Source organism: Protomyctophum parallelum (assembly GCF_964188405.1).
Source record: "Protomyctophum parallelum genome assembly, chromosome: 16".
NCBI lineage: Eukaryota > Metazoa > Chordata > Actinopteri > Myctophiformes > Myctophidae > Protomyctophum > Protomyctophum parallelum.
The window spans coordinates 31,873,682-31,896,566 of record NC_139711.1 but is presented as its reverse complement, the minus strand read 5'-3'; the positions used below and the strand labels follow the sequence as shown (position 1 = coordinate 31,896,566).

Sequence of the window (22,885 nt, the reverse complement as noted above, 5' to 3'; positions counted from 1 at the left end):
TTAACCAATCAGAGTGACAGAGGGATGAGTATGTTGTTTAGTTTACCCAATCAGAGTGACAGAGGGATGAGTGTGTTGTTTTAAAAACAATGTGACAGATCAGAGTGACAGAGGGATGAGTGTGTTGTTTTGTTTACCCACTCATGTTTCTATGCAGGTCAAAGATTGAAGATTCAATCTACTCACCCTTCTCTTTCATCAGTCCTCCGTCATTCTCCTTTTCTCCCCTCGTCCATCCATAAAGCTAAACGCATATCACGGCTGTCGAGTATGTGAAAAACCTGTAATTTTCAGGAAAAAATAATCTTGTTCCAATTGCTGTGTAGCTATTATTTAATAGCTCAAGCTCAAGCTTCATTGGTTGAATATTTATAAAGCTCATATTGTGAGCATGTTGTAGACTGTCTAATTTTGCTACTTCTGTGTGACATTGTCATACAATGTACAGCATGAAGTAAAAAATAAGGCATTAATTTACGAAAACATGAAAAGTAAATATGGAGATATCGTTCAGCAACAATATAGTATGCATAAAAGCAATGATAATAAAATACCCCATCAATATATATCACAGTTAAATATAATGTTTTGAAGATGATCAGTACAGATACCACTCTGCTATAATGGATGCTGTGATTTGACAAGCGACCTTGCTGCCTACTTTATAAAATGTATCGACTCAGTTATTTTATGTACTGTATATACTGTATCGGTTCAGTCAATGTACAGAGCGCAGCAATCTCATTACTTAGGGTGCTTATATACACTATAGCAGCACGTTTATGTATAGTATCGCTGACATTGTTTACCCTAGCCATTATATTTCCCCTGACGTGCTTACATAACAGATGCATGTCAATGACTGATGAATATGGCTCGTGCACTGCCCAGTTGTTTATTTGTCAGGATTTAATCAATGCTGAGTGATCTCAGCTGCTTCTGCATTCTCTTTCAATCAACATTAGTTGAAAGGTGACCGCAGACTCATGTGCATGTCAGTAGATGTGGGTTTTCCTCTCTGGCTTCCGGGAGAGATAGGTTACTATTGTAACCAGGCAGTACCTGCTTTTTTTAATTGAGTCATGGCTGGCTTTTGAAGTCTGTGCGCCGTGCAGACTAAAGCTGCATGGATTTAAGTAGAGATTATCCCATTTTAATGTCTTATTTACACTAAATCTCCCTTTTGGAAGCAGATGTGAAAAGCCACAATTTTTATTTCAGTAATGGAGACCGGACCAAATAGAACAGAACGTCGGTGCCAGGGTTACCCTAAGGGTAGGCAGGCAGCAGGGAGGCATGCATACACACACACACACACACACACACACACACACACACACACACACACACACACACACACACACACACACACACCCCTCACAAGGAATTGCTTTTATTATACATTTCTATCACCCCTCAAAACAAATTGTTGAGCTGTAAGGGTGTGTGTGTGTGTGTGTGTGTGTGTGTGTGTGTGTGTGTGTGTGTGTGTGTGTGTGTGTGTGTGTGTGTGTGTGTGTGTGTGTGTGTGTGTGTGTGTGTGTGTGTGTGTGTGTGTGTGTGTGTGTGTGTGCCCCAGTTGAATCCGTATATCAGCCCCATTAAGAGTCAGTCACATAAATATGAATCATAAAAAATAGGATAATCACAATGACAATGGCTGTGTTCCCTCAGGCTGTCACACAGCTCTGCTCTGTTCTGTTCCATGCCGTGCCATTCTTTCTATAATGTGTTTTCATTTTTTATTTTATGGTAACTCTACATTTTGGTCTAGAGAGTTATCGTAAATCCCTAGCTAAAACCCTATCCACAACTGCTTTGATATGATAATTTGAATCGAGGCCAGACAAAACGTATGCAAGTTGTGTGCGTGTGTGCGTGTGTGCGTGTACCGTATTTAGTTGTGTATGTGTGTTTGGGAACTTACTGGAAGGCACTCTTTATATTGTGTTATACTCCTCACGAAATGGGCTGTGGTTTGTTGCAATGCATTGCAGATATGGGTTAATTGTTCCGGAAGGTTAATTGGGTGAGAAATGGAGAGAGAGAGAGAGAAGGAAAGAGGGAGAGGGAGAGAGAGAGAGTATGAAAAATGGGGCTAGGGGCTGTTGAGCATCTCCAGAGACAGCAGTTTGGGAGGTTGCTGATGAAAGGATGGAAGAACAGAGTGAAAGAGGGGCGATGGATGGGACTAATGGAGCAAAGTGAATGGAGTTTAATCATCCTGGGAAATGCCTCTGTCCCTCTCTCAGTCTCTCACAAGCCATCTCATTTATTTTCCATCCATTTCCCCTTACTTTGCGTTGATCGAGACAGATCGAATGCAGAACAGGATAATACATGGACACAGCGGTCAGGCTTCTTATTGGTTCCCATGGCAATTAATTGAATACCTATACAGAGTTATTAGCCAATTAGTGCAAAGCTCCAGTAAGAGGTAACACACTTACTCTAACAGCCTGGTGTAGCCAATAGGCAGGTTTCCCTCAGAATAACAATGATGTAGCAGTATTTACATCTCGTTCTCAACAAAGAAGTAATCTGCCTTTGATCTTATATTCAATTAAAGCTAGTCCCTGCCAAAATCTAATTGGGGCTCACTGTGGACTGGAGTTGTAGCCAATGATTAAAGCTACACACCTGTGACAGGTGTGTAGCCAGATTTGGATACAATAATTGGAAGGAGGGGCATGCATAGAATGTAAACACACTTATTTAAATATGTCTGTGTTCTTTGCTAACTCAATCAAAGCATATATTTAAGTCGTTGTGGTGATGGGCACAAGCTGAACATCTTCACAGACCTGAAACCTGTCAGTGGTAGCTGACTGTTGGATTTATATTAGTCTGAGTGGTCGGCGACCACTCGGAATACTAATAAAAATCCAAAAGTCACATCAAAGTTTGGATGTGACAATTTCGAGCCCTGTCAAACTACTTTTGGCGTCATCTTCATACACCATCAAACAAGCATGATGTTACATTGCATACTGTACATGGAACATTGCACAGGTGTGGATAAAAGGATAATCCGGTAGACACTGATGTGCTCCTCAGGGATTTGCATAGCCATAGGCAGCCAGCTTCGTACTGTAGCTCAACCTATTACTTTGCTATTACAGGCCTCTTGTGGATAAGATGACCAGATATATATATATATATGATATATCAGTCAAAGCAATGATGTTGATGTTTTATTATAAAGCATTCATCCATTGACCTCCATTATAGTCAAACTGTTCAAACGTCTGTTGCTGCTGACGTTCGGAACATAATGTACAAATCAGTCAATTTGATATTCAGATGAAAGGGAGCGTGGAGTTGAACACGGGAATGGATTGAAGAAAGGGAACAGTAATTACAGCCTAAAGTCACACAACCAAGAATTTAGACAGGTGGAAACAAAGTGAGGGGACAGCTAAATGAGACACAGTCACATACATACTACAGTGCAGTACATTCACTGACTGTCCAAGACACAGAAGTACAGTAAAACCAAGTGAAACCTGTTTGCAGAATGAAATGTAAAACCACATAATTCAAATGACAGTAGAGAAATAGCACAATAGAGTCTGCAAAGTTGCTGTCCTAAATACAACTTTGATGAATGAAAAATACATAAATAACACAGACAGAGTGATGTTGAATGATTGCTTCATCCATAGATATAAGTTATAAGTTGTACATGAGTCATGACCCATGTATAGTACTTTTCTGGGGGGCCTGATCGTTCCTACTAGAGATAACTTAAAATAACCTTCTTAATACTTCTTCTTATATTGAAATGTAGATGTATAGGATGCATAACAGCCAGAACCTCTAGTATAATTGTCTTGTGGGTTTGACAAACAAATTAAGTCACAACGCATACATTTTAAGCTTTTAGATCTGGTATTTCAACTTGTAGTTCAGCTATTTTCGCGTATTTTGTGCGACAATGTTGTATGACGAAATAGAGCATTCATTTATCTATGGAAAAATATTACAAATTTTATTAAAATATGGAGATATGGCCCAGGCCGTAGCGTAACGGTCTGGGCACCGGACTGGTGATCCAGTCGCGGTGTGCCGCGGGTTCGACTCCCGAGCCCGACACGGCCTTTACCGCATGTCATCCCCCCATCTCTCTCCCGTTTCCTGTCAGCCTACTATCTGTCCCTTAAAAAATCTATAAAAGGCGTAAGCCGCAAAAAAATATCTTAAAAAAAATAAAATAAATATGGAGATATAATGTCACTGCCCAACAGCGACGATATCACACAAATGCGTCTCGCAGGCCCTCATGGATTGATTACCTCGTCTTCTGTGTTTGACTTGGAAGCACAGCATTTCTATGAACGGAAGTGTCCGATATACATTTATTTCTACTACAGCTCAGTGTTCCAAAAACCTTTCAGCCTTGAAAGGTTTCTGATGAATGCAAACTCAAAACATGGAACAAAAACACTGGCAAGTGGCAAAGCGTTGAATATATGCATTTTAATATTTGTCTTGTTTTTAGTTGAAGAGGGTGACAGACAGTAAAAGAGATGGAATTAGTCAACCTGAAGTGTGGAAAAAAAGCATACTGACAGTAACAGCCAGGACAGGGATTTAAATCAGAGAGAGAGAGAGAGAACGTAAGAGCTCATTTTGCATGCAACAGGCAGGTGCCCAGCTGGCTTGAGACCAGCATCTTTCCTCCACCCTGTAGGGTTTTACGATACGTGGCTGTACGTTCTCTGGCATACCATAGCTGTTGGACAAAAACCTTCTATCTGCATATTTCATCATTTTTCCCCTCCAAAAATGAAAGCACTATTTCATGGGTCATATTTTATGTGTTGTACAAAAGTAGCGAAAATAGACAGTCACAGCCCCACACACCCACGCACGCACGCGCATGCACCAGTCTTCTCCATGTATGTTATCCAGGGTTAGATGAGGATAACTGGGCAGTACTCCAGGTGTGACGGAACAAGTGACCGAACAACATCAATCATAATAGAAGATGGAACATATGTAGAACATTTCTTTGAGATTGCAGTGCCCTTACCCCTTATAGAAACAATGTGACTCTTTTCCCTACTGGCTCCCAGGCTCCCACTGCAGACTCACTCCCCATTTTCGTCCGCAGCCTTAAAACTTACCTAGTGGAATAAGACCTCCTCACACACTAACTGTCCTCATTCCTTGTTTTGATAGATGCTAATTATACTATACAATACACACATACATACAGTATAATATACAGTACTACAGTATGCATATTTGTTGGTTACTTGTGCACATATGTTATTTAGATGGACCTATACGCTTTGCTTAATCACAATGTTGTTTAGACAGAAGGTAGGTTTGATGTGTACCTGGTTCCAGACATTTCCTGCTTTGAATTCATGGTGTCGTTTGACTTTTTTTTTTTTTTCAATCTCTTTGTATACTATTGAATTCCTGGTCTTTTAATTCAATCCATCCATGTTCAGCTGAACAAAGCATTTAACCACTTTATACCTGGCAAGGTTTGAGTCATTATAGATGACAATGTTTCTGCTGCTGAAGTAACAACTCTTTGACTGGCTCTGTTCCAGTAAATGGAACCACTGAATCATCCATCTGCACAGGGGGATGTTTTAGTGTGTCTGGGAGACATGATCTGTCTTACCAGGATGTAGGTGGAGGTGATAGATATCCAGTCAGGACTGCAAGCAGTGGTGGAAAATGTACTCAAATGTTTTACAAAAAAATGGACGGAATTCAAAATGTACAAAATGTACTACTTGCGTAAAAGTACATTTTGAATATTTAAGTATGTGGAGTGAGGCTGGAAACAACTTGGATGCGTACACTGACACCGTATTGTCATTCGTCAGCTATTGTGCGGAAGTGTGTGCTCCATCTCGGATCAGGGTCAGTTACAACAATGATAATCCCTGGTTCACCGCCCAGCTCAGAAGACTGAGGTTGGAGTAGGAGGCAGCTGTCCCCATCGCCCCAAAGTTCTTTGTCCTTTCTATTAGTCACGCCCGACGCCCAAGACGAAGTTTGATCCAAAAGACGAAGTTTATTGATATGAAAACGGATCGCATCGCTCCACAGCCTGGAAGCACCTGTTGTGCAATCCTCGATGTTGTGCAACAGTGAGACGCCATCGAAAATGTCCCTCTCCTGTTTAGCCGACGACAACGAAAATCATAAAACATTAATAACTTGCGATCTAAATCATCCTGTCTAATTATGAAAAAACATCCTGTGTTAGATGGCCCATTCGCTAGTCGCGATCAATTTATTCTTACCTCCTGTTGTTGTCGATCGACTCTAGAGTGGTGTGGCTATTGTTAGCACACACATTCACAACAACATCCGGTCCGTCTGTAAAAGTGGTCCGTGTTTATAAATCGACTGGGCGCTATAATGTAATGGATTAAATAACCCTGGGCAATTAAAATGTTAAGAAGGAAAAACACCTGTACTCTGAGAAACTGAAACAACAACTATCAGATGGAAATGCTGCCTCTGTCTGGAAGGGCCTTACACAATTAACAAACTATAACCCGAAACCTCCTCAGACCACGGATAACACTCTCCTTGCAAATGAGCTGAACAAGTTTTACTGCAGATTTGAAAAACAGTCTGCCCCCTCTGCTACTGCGCCCACTTCCCCCCTCCCCTTCCTCCCCCTCTCCAACCACTTTCAACCTCCCCCTCTCCACCCCCGCCCCCCTCTTCGTCTGCCCGCCCATACCTCTCTGTCTCAGAGAGAGAGGTGAACCGCCTGTTTAAGAGACAGAACTCCTGGAAGGCGGCCGGACCGGACGCTGTCTCACCCTCCATCCTGAAGTTCTGTGCTGACCAGCTGTCCCCTGTGTTCAGTAACATATTCAACACCTCACTGGAGTGCTGTCAGGTACCAGCCTGTTCCAAAGCCTCCACCATTATCCCTGTCCCCAAAAGCCCAGGACGCCTCGTCCTTGCCCTGCAGTTCGCATATAGAGCCAACAGGTCTGTGGACGACACAGTCAACATGGCTACACTACGTCCTGGAACATCTGGACACTGCGGGGACCTATGCCAGGATTCTGTTTGTGGACTTCAGATTAGGGGCTTTGAGGAGGGCCAGGAAGATCATGGATGACCCCGCACACCCATAGGCCACAGTATTTTTGCCCCACTTCCATCAGGCAGGAGGTTGCGTTCCCTAAAGTCTATGAAGGCCCGACAAATTCAAACAGCTTTTTCCCCACGGCTATCCAGCTCCTCAATGCTGCTGGTGTCTGACACCCTTCTATCCTCCCTCCATCCCCACTCAGAGTGAATATGGACTGACTGTCTGACCTTGTGCTGTTTTGCATTTGTCCTGGAAGGAAAAAATCTTCTATTTTCAAATGGCCGAAATCTATATAGGGCTAAAGTGGTTAACGTATGTTTTGTAATAATAATGACGATCTACAAAGGAACTAACTAAAGATTTCAGATAATTGTAGTGGAGTAAAATTAATTGTCTCCACCAGCCGAAGGAATGAGTGTCAGAGTGTTTTGCACTCTGACACAGACACACAGACACTGTGTGTCTGTGTGTCCTTCTGTGAACTCTCTGGCACCGTTGGCATGATCACAACACTCTGCACATACTGTACACTCCCTGGATGCCAGAGCTGAACCTCTGCCCATTTTCATATGGGCCTGTTATAGCGCCACCAGGAGGCCCATATTTGCAAAAAAAAATTGTCATTACATCTACAGATTTTGTCCAAACATCACGCAAATTGGTACACGGTCTCTCTACACTAGCTATTCAGCTAAACTGGTCTTTCAGATTGTTCATCCCGATTGGCTAAGATTGTCTTCCAAAGTTCGCATGAGTGCTCCTTTTTTAAGAAAAAGCCGCTAATCATGAAGACATTGTGTGATTTCCGTGACATTTTGCATGCACATTCCCACTATGCCGAGGAACAAATGCCACTTCTCTAATCAGCCTAATGGTGGCGCTATAACTGGCCTATTTGTGATTTTACCTATAACTGCACCGATCTGTGTAAAACTTTGTATGCATGCACACTCCCTAGAGGCCAAGGACAAACCTTTGCCCTGTATTTTTCACATCTGCTCTTTATAGCGCCACCAGGAGGCCTGACTTATGTTTTTACTCTTTATCCAAATTTCACGCTAATCGGTACACATGATCTCTATAGTCATGTGATCAAGATGGGTCTGTTTGATTTTTCATATTCCATCGTACCAAAGTGTGCCGCCAAACATGTACGCACTACGCAGCGTCCGATTGTGGTGATACTGTGCACGCATTTTTCCACTATAGGCTGAGGAAGAAATGCCACTTTTAAATGCTCCTATCCTGGTGAATGTAATGGATGTAATGGAGTAGAAATAAAAGTACTGAACATTTGAAAAAAAAATCAAAAAAAGTACAGTAAGATGTACTTGGCTACTTTACACCACTGACTGCAAGTCAGACAGAGGCCTTCATGTAGCCTCAGAAGTCCATGGACCTGGACTACAGTCACACAGAGTCAGCAACCTTACGAGAAAATACAGCTTGGTTCAGTGAGCAGCTGTATTTAATAGTTTCAGCTTCAGTTCAGTTTCAGGATTAGGAGTGTGCCTGTGTGTTTATCCTGTCTTGGGCTGTGTGTGTGTGTGTGTGTGTGTGTGTGTGTGTGTGTGTGTGTGTGTGTGTGTGTGTGTGTGTGTGTGTGTGTGTGTGTGTGTGTGTGTGTGTGTGTGTGTGTGTGTGCGCGTGCGTGCGTGTGCGTGTGCGTGCGCGTGCGCGTGCGTGTATTAGATAAGGAAATGTTTAGCAGCATTGCACTGCCTCCCAGACAGTCTGAGTCCCATTGCTAGTCACCATAGGGCCCTGCTGACTTCCCTTGCACAGCTCAATTGATTTAGTACCGTGTTCCTCCATGGGCAATGACATGCACCTGAGACACAGACACACACACACTCACACCTTGCACGGCTCAATTGATTTAGTACTGTGTTCCACCATGGGCTATGCCACACACCTGAGACGCACGCACGCACGCACGCACGCACGCACGCACACACACACACACACACACACACACACACACACACACACACACACACACAGACTTTTTGCACATGTACACCACCTGAGGAGTAAGTAGAACATGTATAAATTTAAGAAAAGATAGAAAGCTGCATTCATGCCGTTGTTTGGACTAAAATGCTATTTTAGCATTTTAGTGATCAACAGTTTTCAACAAAATCTCTCTTTAAAGTCTTTCAGTTCTTTATTTATTTTAGTTTAAAAATAATTTTCCCATTTCATTCCAGTTATTGCTGCCACATGAATTTCAGTTGAAGTGCACAATATATCACCGTTGGCATCTACCGCTATAAGTATTCAAAATGTCTGGTTTTGTTAGTGTCAACTCTCGAATGACAAAAACAAAATCACACCTGTATGAACTGAGCAGTGCAACTGCCAACTACACATGTATTGTTATAGTTACTGTACTGTATTGTACTGTACTGCGTATGAGCCTTCCCGCGTCCCGGGAACATCCATACCGCCAGGAACGCCCCCAAGGGGGCGGCCAAGTTCCGGCAAGCCTTCCCGCGTCCGAAACGGTCAAGAAATGACAGAGTTACCGTATTGCAGCTTTCCGTGCTCGGACACGTATACGTACACAACGGTGCATACATATGGAACACATAGCTGCGTAATGGAACGAAGGCACTGCTCAAAAATCGATATACATTACAGTAGACCAGTGGTTCTTAAAATGTGGTCCAGGGATCGTCAGGGTTCCTTACACGTCTGTAACTGTACCTTTCAATTTGGTTCTATTTGTGTACTCAGAGTTGTGGGGGTGATGGGGTCCTTGAAATTAAAAGGTTTGAGAACTATTACTGCAGACTACATGAGCAAATTGGATCCTGCACCTACATTCCATTCCATTACCCCTCCACATATCCAACTGGTTCAAGGTGAAGCCTGGTCCTTGAAAATCGTTAGCATAGACAACTTTCATCATTCTTGGCTCCTACACTAACACTACAAGCAGGAAGGTATCATGCGAAATGACACCTTTTCACCTCCCCCCCCCCCACCTGCTCTCCATTTCACCCTGTCTCACCCTCCCACCATCCACCAGCAGAAGATATCAACTGGGTCCATTTGCAGAATCGATGAAAATGCGGGTGCCTTTGGGTGTTATTTCCCTAGAGACGGGAGTTAGCCCGTCGTTTAATGGTGTGGCCAACTATACTGTTGTGCATTTGGGTCGATTCCCGGCCTATAAATGACACAATAGTGTCACCATTAAAACAGGACCCATTGTTTTGTCCGAAAGCACAAATAGATGATGAATCTGTGCTTCGGCGGTTGGAACAGATTTAGCAGTGTGATTATTCAAATACAAATCAGGCTGTGGCATGGAGGTCACCTTCCTGTGCTAACAGGGATGAATAGGTGGCATGTTCTCTTGCTCTTCTTTGTTGATCAGTCACGAAGGAGCACTGGGGGAAAGGTTCACTAATGACGACTTCTGTTAACATCGTTATGGCTTTTTTTTTAACCCTATGCTGTTAGTTCATTTGATGTACGTGCCTCGGCAAACTGACTGACTTTAGTCTCTCTGTCATAGTTTGTCAATCTCCTCCACGTCATCTACCCCTCCCTCCCCCTGTATTTATTTCTCGTTCGCTTCCCCCTGCTCTCATCCTCTCATTCCCTCGCCTATGGCATTGATTCTCTCTTTTCTCCCAATTTATGTCTCTCCACACAGTAATGAAAAAAGTAATGTGGCTCAAGTATCAGTTTCTCTTTCTCTCTCTCTTATTCCATGACGTCTTTCGCCACGTCTACACAGTGACGGAGAAATTGCGTAATGCGCTCTACCTCTCTCTTCACCCTGCCCCCAACTCTGTCTGTCTGTCTGTCTGTCTGTCTGTCTGTCTGTCTTTCTCTCTTCAGTGATGGAGTGTGTGTGTTGGAATGAAGGTCTACTCAGCATGCTTATAGTCTTGGCTCCGTTAATAATGGAGCTAACGAGCATCCACCCAAATGAGCTTTTAATGGACTTTGTCTACCTGCGGCTAGACTAAGAGAAGGATGGAATGGAGGAGGAGAGGAACGGATAGGAAGCGAGAGAGAATGGAGTGTAAGAGACGAGACGAGGGCTGTAGAAAGAAGAGTGGTTGATATGAGAGGAAGAGACATAAGGGTAGAGATTAAAAGCAAAAAAGCAAGGACACTCTTCTCAGAACAGCACAGACCTCCACCAAGGTGGCAGTTTGTCTATAAGGTGCAGTAGTTCTGGCTCCATCAATGTCAACTTTTGCCTTATATGATTTCCCCTTTCAAAGTATTGTGGTGGTGTGCTAATCTGTACAGAAGTTACGTGAGAGGCTGCACCCACTCCCTGCTTTTGGCCCGTTGCAGTGAAATGTGATTCATTCATAATGGTTATGGTCAAGAATGCGAAAGAAAATAAAAGCCTGGGTACCGAGGCGACAGACAGACAGACAGACAGACAGGCTGTGCTGGTATAATTGTACACCAGTATTCATGGGCTAAGTTACTAATCTGATGTATCTGTAACGGTCTCTCTTAACATTAGAAGGGAGAGTATCTGCACAGGTTTCATTTTTTATTCCCAAGGTGATTTTGAACGTTTCAACCTCAAAGGTTTACGTCAGGTACATCATTCATCATGATGAAGAAGACTTTGAGGTTGAAATGTCGCACTATTAAAATCACCTTGGGAGCAGAAAAAAAAAGCCGTGTGGATAATTCTCATTTGCTATTTTTTGTATCCTGCACCTGACTGTTGAACTATAAACATGAATGTTTCTAAGTGATGTCCATACAGGCATTATATGACTAAATCATATGTAGTTGGCATAGTGAGTTTGAACGTGAACATTGAAAGTGGATTATGAGTTCACATCGAGGATTGCCATCTGTGTCTTCTGTCTAGAGTCCTGTGTCCCATGTACGGTCTCCAAAACTTTGAGAATGCCTAATAACGCCTGGAACACACTGCATGCCGTATGTGCGTGCCAGAATGTCTTATGTTTCCTTTCAGTAGCCGTGTTAACGGGTCACACTGCCTTGCAGCGCAGCGCTGCAGTGGCATTATACAATCTATTCTACAGATTCTGTATGGAGCCTACAGTATCTTTTCTACCTGCCTCTCGCAGAAAGCAACTAAATCGACCATAAATTAATTGTCATATTGACATCATACCACCGTTATTTGCATAACCGGTTCCTTTTGCTTCCTTTTCCGTTTATCGTTTTAATGTCTGTATCAACAGATTGTCAGACCAATGAAAGTAAAGATTTACAAGGAAGACAATGTGCTTTATCTCATCAGAGCAGATCTAATTACTTTCTGGTCAGAATGTATCTGTCTTTCTGCACATGGTGAATGCCTACGAGTTTCACGTAAAGATGTTTCTATCACTTGCGGAATATAGCAAAAATAAAACCAATCCTCACTTCTCTTATGCAATCTTTTTTTTTTTTTTTTGCGCCTTACGCCTTTTATTGGTTTTTTTTAAGGGACAGACAGTAGGCTGACAGGAAACGGGAGAGAGATGAGGGAAGACATGCAGTATAGGCCGTGTCGGGCTCGGGAGTCGAACCCGCGGCACACTGCGACTGGATTACCAGTCGGGTGCCCAGACGGTTACGCCACCGCCTGGGCCAGACTTATGCTATCTTGACTACTGCAATGGACTCTACAGTACTCTACCCTTAGCTGTTCCTCTTTTCACAAACTAATTAGTACAGAATACCGCCGCTATAATTCTCATCAACACAAACTGCAGAGAACATATATCACCGGTACTGGCTGCACTTCACTGGCTCCCTGAATCGATTTTAAATTTATTTTAATAACCTATCATAAGGCTCTCAGGTCCTCCTGAAGATTCCTGCGACTAAACTCATAACAAAGGGGAACCGGGCCTTTGTAGTGGTTGCTCCCACACTGTGGAACGCCCTACCCTTATCGATTAGAAACGCTGAGTCTGTTGACGGTTTTAAGATCCCAAATATTCCTCAACGGCCTGTTATAGCGCCACCATGAGGCCGATCCTTCCGTCCGTCCGTTATCAGCTAATCTCCTGCACCGTTGGCCCGATCCATACCAAACTTTGCACACACACTCCGTGGATGCCAACGACGAACCTCTGCCCCAAATATTCCTCAACGGCCTGTTATAGCGCCACCATGAGGCCGATTTAGTCCTTCCGTCCGTCCGTTATCAGCTAATCTCCGGCACCGTTGGCCCGATCCATGCCAAACTTTGCACACACACTCCCTGGATGCCAACGACGAACCTCTGCCCCAAATATTTCTCAACGGCCTGTTATAGCGCCACCATGAGGCCGATTTAGTCCTTCCGTCCGTCCGTTATCAGCTAATCTCCGGCACCGTTGGCCCGATCCATGCCAAACTTTGCACACACACTCCCTGGATGCCAACGACGAACCTCTGCCCCAAATATTCCTCAACAGCCTATTATAGCACCACCAGGAGGCCACAACCTGACCTGCCCTGGTGGAGACCTGTGCCGATGGGCACTTTATCTAGTTTTATATTGTTGTTTCACTGTACAGACATTGTAACTTTGTTTTGAAAGGTGCTTTATAAATAAAATGTACTTAGTTACTACTTACTTACAGTGGCTTGTAAATAAAGTACACAACATAAAGCAGAGCTTCAATGGGAACTTCCAATCTAGACACCTAACATAACAAAAGATCATGTACTGATATTGATATTGATACAATTACTGATTATTTCCATTACAAATCACCCCATAACATTTATACAGTGCATGATGGCAGAGTGCAGGCTAACTGTTATTTCTGTCTCAAATATTAACTGAAAATATTGACTAACTTTGGCCAACTGATGCATTTACAAAATTGGAATGTGGGGCGGGGGGAATGCCTTGCCTCGTCTACCAACTGAGCTCATGATCTTTGAGTGTATACTATATTTATAATTTATATTGTATAGCCTACTGTACATCAAGGGTTCCCAAACTTCTCACGCTGTGACCCATGAAAATAATTTAATATTTGAACTGGGGACTGGGGACCCACCGCCCTGACAAACACAGGGGCAGGGCAGCATTACATTACATTTGGGCAGAGGCAGCATTAAATTAAATGTAACTCTGTTCAAACGATAAATATTGCAGATCGGCTGTTTTCACTTTCCTAAGTACTATTTGACAATTTGGACAATGTTTGACCATTTTTGAGTGGTGCAACCACTCCCTTAAGGAGCTATGTGTGGGTGCCTGCAGGGTGCCTGGGTACGGAAATAGCATGGTTGATTTTCACCACCTGTGCGCAACCTAACACACACACACATATTTATATCCACTACGATCGATCGCCCGATCGTTGGTAATCACAGTGCCGTTTGCTGCACGTTCGAAAAAATGTAAACTTCTTTGTTATGCTCCATTGAAAATCTCATAATGGCGGACTAGGAAGAAGAACGATACAGGAGCGCAGCTATAAACGCATGTGAAGAAATCCTCTAGAATGGTAGTGGATGGGAGCTGTTTTTTAGCGATCATGTGATTTCCTGGTTACTGGTTTCAGGGAGAGTCAAACGTTGTTGTCTGGCCTATTGATCTATAATCATGCAGCAGAGCAGGTGAAGTATCACCTAGAATGGTGAATCCAGCCCTCTGCTGTTAAATCGCCACATTCCTTCTCCATACCCTGTAATAGTGGTAACCAGGGCGACTGTGGCTCAAGAGGTAGAGCAGGTCGTCCAATGATCCATGGGTCGGCGGTTCGAATCCCGGCTCCTCCTGTCTACATGTCGAAGTGTCCTTGGGCAAGACACTGAACCCCAAATTGCTCCCGATGTGCTGGTTGGTACCTTGCATGGCTTCCACCGCAATCGGTGTATGAATGTGTGTGTGAATGGGTGAATGTAATGCACAATCTATGTAAAGCGCTTTGGATAAAGGCGCTATATAAATGCACCATTTACCATTCACCATTTAACCATGCATGCGGATTACTCAACTTTCCTTTTCCAGACAGACAGAAACTCCTCAATGGGATTTAGAAATGGGGTGATAGGAGATAAAGAGCCGGAAAGTGTGATTAATGAACCAGTTGAGGACCAGAGAAGCGATGTGGAAACATATCTGCCTCATCTGAACTAACATGGCAGCCATTCTCAGAGTATGCTTAATTGCTTATTCCAGGGGTTCCCAAAAGTGGGGTCGGTTTACGGGATAAGGACAGTAGGGTTGCACATTTATTTTGGGTCAAAATCACACCCGTGTGAAGTGAGGGGCGCTCTTATCATCGTACATCATCCAATACTTCCTCGTGAATTAATTTGACATAAGAACTTAGTGTGCATCGTTAAGGAACTGTCCATCTATCCGTCTATCCATCCATCCATCCATCCATCCATTCATCCATGCCCCTGTCTATTTACATGTAGATGGAGCCAAACTTATGTGATATATAAAATCACACCTGTGTGAAGTGAGGGGCGCTAATATATTGAAGTCTAACTCATGTTGCTATGATTAGGTGATGTAACACAAACATTAAATTGTCTTTATTGTTAATGGCATTTAATGTTTGTGTTGGGGACAAGATGACATAAACTTTCCCTTCATTGTCAATGGCGTTTTTAAAACAAACATTGAACTAAAAACAAACATTAAACCTGTATATAGGAGGATCCGGCCGGGGAAACTCTCTCATGCATAGAAGGAAGCATGAGGTCAGTCCGCTGCCCCCCCAGGTTGGCAGAGGAAGTGTAGTAAGTGTATATTCGATAATTGACACTGGGTGAAAAAATGGGTTGCAAAGTCGTCGGATGAAAATTTAAGGAAAAAAAAAAAGAATGTCCGAAATCTATCAAATCCACCTTTGCCCCCCCCCCCCCCTTTCCTTTGATTAGGCGTATGTGTTTGTGTGCTTCCAGTATGCGTGTTTGTTTCTGTCCACAAACATGAACCTTTGTTTCCCGCCTCATGCAGAGTGTCGTGATGTGCTGTTACCCATGATGCTGCGGGAGCTGAGAGGGGCGCTGGTCAGCATGGCGGATGGACCTCATGACGAGAGGGCAAACAGCCTGGAGCTGCTCAACAACATCCTAGAGGTCCTCAGCAGAGACAATGTGGTGAGACTCTACTTCTCTCTCTCTCTCTCTCTCTCTCTCTCTCACTCTCTATATATTGTGCTCGCTTTTAAAGCAGTACTACAGTGCATCAACTTAAGCAGCTTTAGTTTCAGTTTTTTTCAGTTATGCGGTTAAGCAAGCAGCCCCTGACCAATTAGACGCAAACACAGCAGCCACATTCCAGTTAGCTAGACTTTGAAGACCAGCACAAAGTTATATGACTTTATCTCTTATTTATTTAGTTGGATACAGTAGTATGGATACCACCAATGAAGCATGAGTCACTGATGTTTGTAGACAGAACTAGGTGGGGAGGGGACATAATGAAACTCCAGCGTTGATTGGTAAGTGAAAGATGGATGGGAGGCATTGAAAGTCAATGAGAAGCATTGGCAGAAACTGGCGTGGGTTTGAATCATAGTGTGTACAGTATCCCTTTCATTTCTAAAATGAGTTTTAGAGCATTACGAGGAAGGGCCACAAAAGCCCTTTAGGGATTTTATATGAAACAATAAATCATACTGTACAAGTTTTCAGCAACACACTCACATACCTTTCCTTTTGAATTGTTTATGCTGTGTGTGTGTGTGTGTGTGTGTGTGTGTGTGTGTGTGTGTTGTGTGTGTGTGTGTGTGTGTGTGTGTGTGTGTGTGTGTGTGTGTGTGCCCATGCGTGAAGTGTATTACTAGACTGGAGAGCAGTTTAATATCAAGTCTGAACTTAGGGGTTGGCAATGCTTTAACTTCAAACGTGTGATTGTTGTTAAGACCACAAACACTTTACTTGTTTCTCCGGATGAAAAACCGTTCCACTTCAGTTTCTCTTGTGCTGGAGTAAACACACACAGTTCTTTAACTGTCAGAGGGAAAATGAAGGAGAACAATGAAAGAAATTAAAAGCTGTTCACTGCCAGGTGGAGGAGATGATGAGTACGAAGGAAAAACAATGAAATGAAAAGAAAGAAATACAAAAAGCCAAACAGACAAGTTGAAGAAGTCTTATATACCGCTGTTGACAGACAAGGATGGAGGGATGGTTTTTCTTTTGGGCCAGAAAACAAAAGGGTTCAGACGGATGATAAAGGTCATCGGTGAGAGACGTGTCAGGGATGGAATGAAGAATGAAAACATGTGGAGAGAACAATATAAAATAAGATGACCAGTGGGGGGTGTCTGGGTCTACTGGGTCCTTAAACAACTGCTCTCTGAGCCCAGCTGCTACCTCCTTCTTTGCCTTCCGTCTATCTCTGTCTCGTCTCTTCTGTCTCTCCCTCTCTTTCTCGTCAAGGCAGCTGTTTTGGGGATAGGAGTATAGCTGATTAAGTTGCCAACTGGAGCGATGGAGAAAGTGAGATGGAGAGAGAGTGGGAGATAAAGAGATGGAGAAGGAGATTGAGAGAGTGTGAGAGAGAGAGATCAAGAGACGGAGAGAGAGATGGAGATAGAAGGGAGGCTGAACAGATGCTCTGTCCCGGGGACTAACACTAGGGAAACAACGCTGTGTAGTGTGTGATCAATAGGAGAGGTCTGTGCTGAATGTCTGATCTTGTGTTGTTTTGGGTGTTTGGGTAGTAGATGGATGACAGAGAGAGAGAGAGAGAGAGAGAGAATCTGACAGTCAGACAGACATGTGCATAACTGCATATGAACAACAGGGAGGCCAGTGCTCACTCTGATTGTATCTCTTCAAAACAAGATTTTATGCATTTAATTCCACCTTCCTGCTGCCAAGAGGGATGATTAACCAGCTGGTCTGCGGCATCAAATAAATGTGTGTGTGTGTGTGCGTGTGCGTGTGCGTGTGCGTGTGCGTGTGCGTGTGCGCTCGCTGTGTAAGCCTGTTTCCACACACAACCAGCTCCACACAACACACAACCATAACAAATAAGAGGCCAAACTGATTTGGACTTCCTTAGAATCAACAGCTGCCCCCATCTGTGTGCGGAGACTCGTACATCCTCATAAACATGCTTGTGCATGCCTTCGTTTGTCCTGCTGTCATGCGACACACACACACACACACACACACACACACACACAAGCGTGCAGATAACACACACACACACACACACACGCACACACGCATGCACAGATAATATAACGCACACTTGCACACACACATTTACACGCGCGTACACACATACCGTATTGATACACTTCATCATCTCCTCTGTACCCAGTGGCTCAGTGCCTCTATGGTTTAATTATGTCTGCCTGGGTTTAATCAAGTCTCTAAATCTTCCACCACCGTGCAATGACACACACATGCACAGTGTGGTATTTCCTCCTTTATCAAGATTTTTCTGCTTTATCAATAATGTCAGAAAGATGAAGGTGAATTTCCTTTTATAGAATGAGGCCACATTAGTTTTAATTGTATTGGTTTATGTTTATCAGAGGCTGTTATGTCCTATAACTCCCAAACACACAAACTCCGTCCTAAATTAATCCAAATTAGGCAATATAAGAAAGTCAATGTTGATGCATTCATTAATGATCTAATTTCAATTAACTGGGACCAGCACCAAATCATTTCAAATGTTCACGATGCATGTACATGTTTACACTCTAAACTATTGATAAACATGCCCCTTTCAAAACTTTTAAAGTCAAGGGTAGCCATCTTCCATAGATAACATCTGATCTTACAAGCACCATCAGGCAGAGAGATAAAGCATGGGCTGTGTATCATAGGACAAGAGATCCTGCTGACTGGGAGAAATACAGAAAATACAAATACAGAAAATAACATAACATGAGAGCTGGGTTTCCCTAATGGGTTTCCCTAATGCCAATTGGCATTAACACTTTAATAAAGACACTGCCTGACAGGTATTCAAACCTTGTTAAAACAGGTACCAAACAGTGGCGAATACAGAACATGCCTATGACTGCGCCTCGAAAAATCTCACTGCAGTCTGTTTTTTAGATATTATAATGTCATAACGTCAATATGACAATTGAGCAGTTCAGACGAAAAACCAATTTATTCTGACCACTTATCCATGATTTATATACATTATGGATCATTAGTATGGACTTATGGTTATTTGTCTCAACTGCTCAATTCTTGCCACTGTCTCTGATTGTCTTTAATGCTTTGAAAAGTTCAAAGCAATCACTTCAATATAGAGAGTGAAGAAGTTCAAAGTAGACAACAGTACAGAGATGGCCATGGAAATAGTAACAATAATACTATTAAAGTAATTTTGTGAGTTACAAATTTCTCCATCTACGCCTTCCCTCTCAGCTTTGTATAAAGGGTTGAGGAAACCGCGACATGCTTCTTTTAAAACCACTTTAAGAACAGTGTGCTTTTCTTCATTGTGTCTACTGGACTAGTATGCATTTTGTATTATGGTAATAATTATTGACCACTCATTTTGTATGTCCGTGGCAAACATTTAGTTTGAGGAAAATGCCCATCACAAGCCTGCATGTTGATGACCCCTGCTCCGGAAGTCTATATAATAGTCTATATAATATAAGCTATTTGTGCTAATAACACGACATTCATTCTTGCATTGCACGTGTCAATCTGCGTGCCAGTGCTATGGAGATGATATTCAAAGTGCCCTCCGCTCATAAAACGCTGTCTGGACACGGCTCTTAAATCAAAGTCCTTTATAACTATAGCTGTGAGCCAGGCCTGGTGTTGTCTGTAAAGTGCACCCAGCGGCTCCGACACAGTCACAGTCCTATAGCTAGTGGGTATGTAACCGTGGCAACAGTGCGGAAAGCTTGTTGCCGCACATGGGCAGGAACTCTGAAACTCAGATTAATTAAATATGTGTATTTCCAATCTCACTATGGTTTTTGAGGGGCGCTAGCCCCTCCTATATTCAGCTATAGTGTAGATTTCTGTCTTACACAAAGTAAGTAAATTCCCATTGACAATGAATGGATGATGTACGATGATAAGAGCGCCCCTCACTTCAGACGTGTGTGATTTCTTATGCTCAACTATTCTTTTATGATTGAGCGCCAAATGGGCACAGGTGTTTGGTCATACAGATTTTATTCAAGGGGACATTTCTTGTTTTCTTATTTAACTTCCTAATAACTTTCGTCCCCCTGTAACAGGCTAACACAGTCTGTCTGTTTGTGTTTATGTCCCTGCCTGTCCCCATCTCTCTTTCCCCCTCCGTCCGTCTGTCTGTCTTCCAGGGGGAGACGTTCCAGCATGTCCAGGACATTGCAGTGTCTCTCCTCAGGATCATCAACCGGACTGTCATCACTATGGGTCGAGAGCACGCCCTCATCGTAAGTGCTGCATGTTTCTGATCGTTCAAAACCATGCAGTGTACTGGACCAGAGAGTGTGTGTTGGTTCTGTCTGTGCACTGTACTGGACCAGAGAGTGTGTGTTGGTTCTGTCTGTGCACTGTACTGGACCAGAGAGTGTGTGTTGGTTCTGTCTGTGCACTGTACTGGACCAGAGAGTGTGTATTGGTTCTGTCTCTGCACTGTACTGGACCAGAGAGTGTGTATTGGTTCTGTCTCTGCACTGTACTGGACCAGAGAGTGTGTATTGGTTCTGTCTCTGCACTGTACTGGACCAGATAGTGTGTGTTGGTTCTGTCTGCACAGTGTGCTAGGTCTGAGAGTGTCTACTCTACTCGGGTGGCGATCTTTTTTCCGACACCCTTTTGGCCGACGGGACAATGGTCCGACAGTTTCGGACTATTGTCTGAAATACCGTCTTTTTACTCCAACAGTCCGACACGACATTAGACAGACAGAAGTTGCGGCAATAGTCCGACAAACCGTACGTTAGACAGGCCACCCTTAGGTTAGACACCCCTTAGGTTAGACGGGACAATAGTCCGACACCCCTTAGGTTAGACGGGACAATAGTTAGACGGGACAATAGTCCGACACGGGAGGGGAGGGGAGGAGTGGGGTGCTTGTGTGTGTGGGTGCGTGTGTGCGTCCGTGCGTGCGTGCGTGCGTATACAGTTTCTGTGTGTGTGTGTGTGTGTGTGTGTGTGTGTGTGTGTGTGTGTGTGCGTGCGTGCGTGCGTGCGTGCGTGCGTGCGTGCGTGCGTGCGTGCGTGCGTGCGTGCGTGCGTGCGTGCGTGCGTATACAGTGTGTGTGCGTGCGTATACAGTTTGTGTGTGTGTGTGTGTGCGTGCGTGCGTGCGTGCGTGCGTATACAGTGTGTGTGCGTGCGTATACAGTGTGTTTGTGTGTGTGTGTGTGGGGGTGTGTGTGTGTGTGCGTGCGTGCGTATACAGTGTGTGTGTGTGTGTGTGTGTGTGTGTGTGTGTGTGTGTGTGTGTGTGTGTGTGTGTGCGTGCGTGCGTGCGTGCGTGCGTGCGTGCGTGCGTGCGTGCGTGCGTGCGTGCGTGCGTGCGTGCGTGCGTGCGTGCGTGCGTGCGTGCGTGCGTGCGTGCGTGCGTGCGTGCGTGCGTGCGTGCGTGCGTGCGTGCTTCATCGTATTTATTATTATTATTATTTATATATTTATTTATTTATACTTCATTGTATTTAATAATATTATTATTATTATTATTTATACTTCATCATATTTATTATTATTATTTATATTTATATTAATACTTCATCATATTTATTACAGTAGGACCCATTAGGGCCCAGTAGGCCAGTAGGGCCAGTAGAGCCCAGTTAGGGCCCAGTAGACCCAGTAGGGCCCAGTAGGACTCATTAGGGCTCATTAGGGCCAGTAGGGCCCAGTAGGACTCATTAGGGCCAGTAGGGCCCAGTAGGACTCATTAGGGCCCATTAGGGCCAGTAGGGCCCAGTAGGACTCATTAGGGCCCATTAGGGCCAGTAGGGCCCAGTAGGACGCGCGCCACTCGACTCCTATACATCATTTAGCATACCAAGTACCCCAATTGCATTGCACACACACACACACACACACACACACACACACACACACACACACACACACACACACACACTCCTTCCTTCCTTCCACCTTCCTTCCTTCCTTGCTTCCTTCCTTGCTTCCTTCCTTTCTCCCTCCTTCCTAGGGCCCTAACTGGGCCCTAATGGGTCCTACTGGGCCCTACCGGCCCCTAAGGTCTTCCACTGCTGGCCTGCTCGCTTTGCCTAAAAAAATGGCAACTAAAAAATACGGTGAAGCAGCTTTTTGCTTCTACGGGCCGTCGGCATGGAACAAGCTCCCACTGTACCTTCGACAGGCAGCCTCTGTAGACATTGTTAAAGCTCAGCTCAAGACCCTACAACATAGCTTTTAAGTGATCTTTTATTTTTTGTTATTCACGTCCTCACTGTATTGTATTACTGCTTGTTTTTTTATGTCGTTGCCTTATTTTATCTGTTCTTATCTTTGTACTACTGCCTTCTCCTGATTTGACACTGCGTTATTGTCCTATTGTTTTAACTGCATGCCTGTTTTAATGCTGTTTTGTTTTGCTTTTGTTTTTATTATCTTTTCTGCTCTGTAAAGCACTTTGAGCTACATTTATGTATGAAAGGTGCTATTATAAATAAAGTTTATTATTATTATTATCATTATTATTATTACTGGCCCTACTGGGCCCTAACTGGGCTCTACTGGGCCCTACTGGCCCTACTGGGCCCTAACTGGGCTCTACTGGGCCCTACTGGCCCTACTGGGCCCTAACTGGGCTCTACTGGGCCCTACTTGGCCCTAACTGGGCTCTACTGGGACGTAACTGGGCCCTAATGGCCCTACTGGGCCCAACTGGGTCCTACTGGGTCCTACTGGGCCCTACTGGGCCCT

The 22,885-nt window shown here is 43.8% G+C and overlaps 1 protein-coding gene across 2 annotated transcripts in view; it reads left to right on the top strand.

Annotated features, from left to right (window-relative positions):
• The window catches only part of dock2 (dedicator of cytokinesis 2), a 156,951-nt gene that overhangs the window by 52,631 nt on the left and 81,435 nt on the right, over positions 1-22,885 (top strand). For both annotated transcript variants that reach the window (XM_083785077.1, XM_083785076.1), the window contains exons 25-26: positions 16,008-16,150; positions 20,317-20,412. In XM_083785077.1, coding sequence (XP_083641203.1) covers positions 16,008-16,150; positions 20,317-20,412 — 239 coding nt within the window. The remainder of the gene's footprint in view (positions 1-16,007; positions 16,151-20,316; positions 20,413-22,885) is intronic.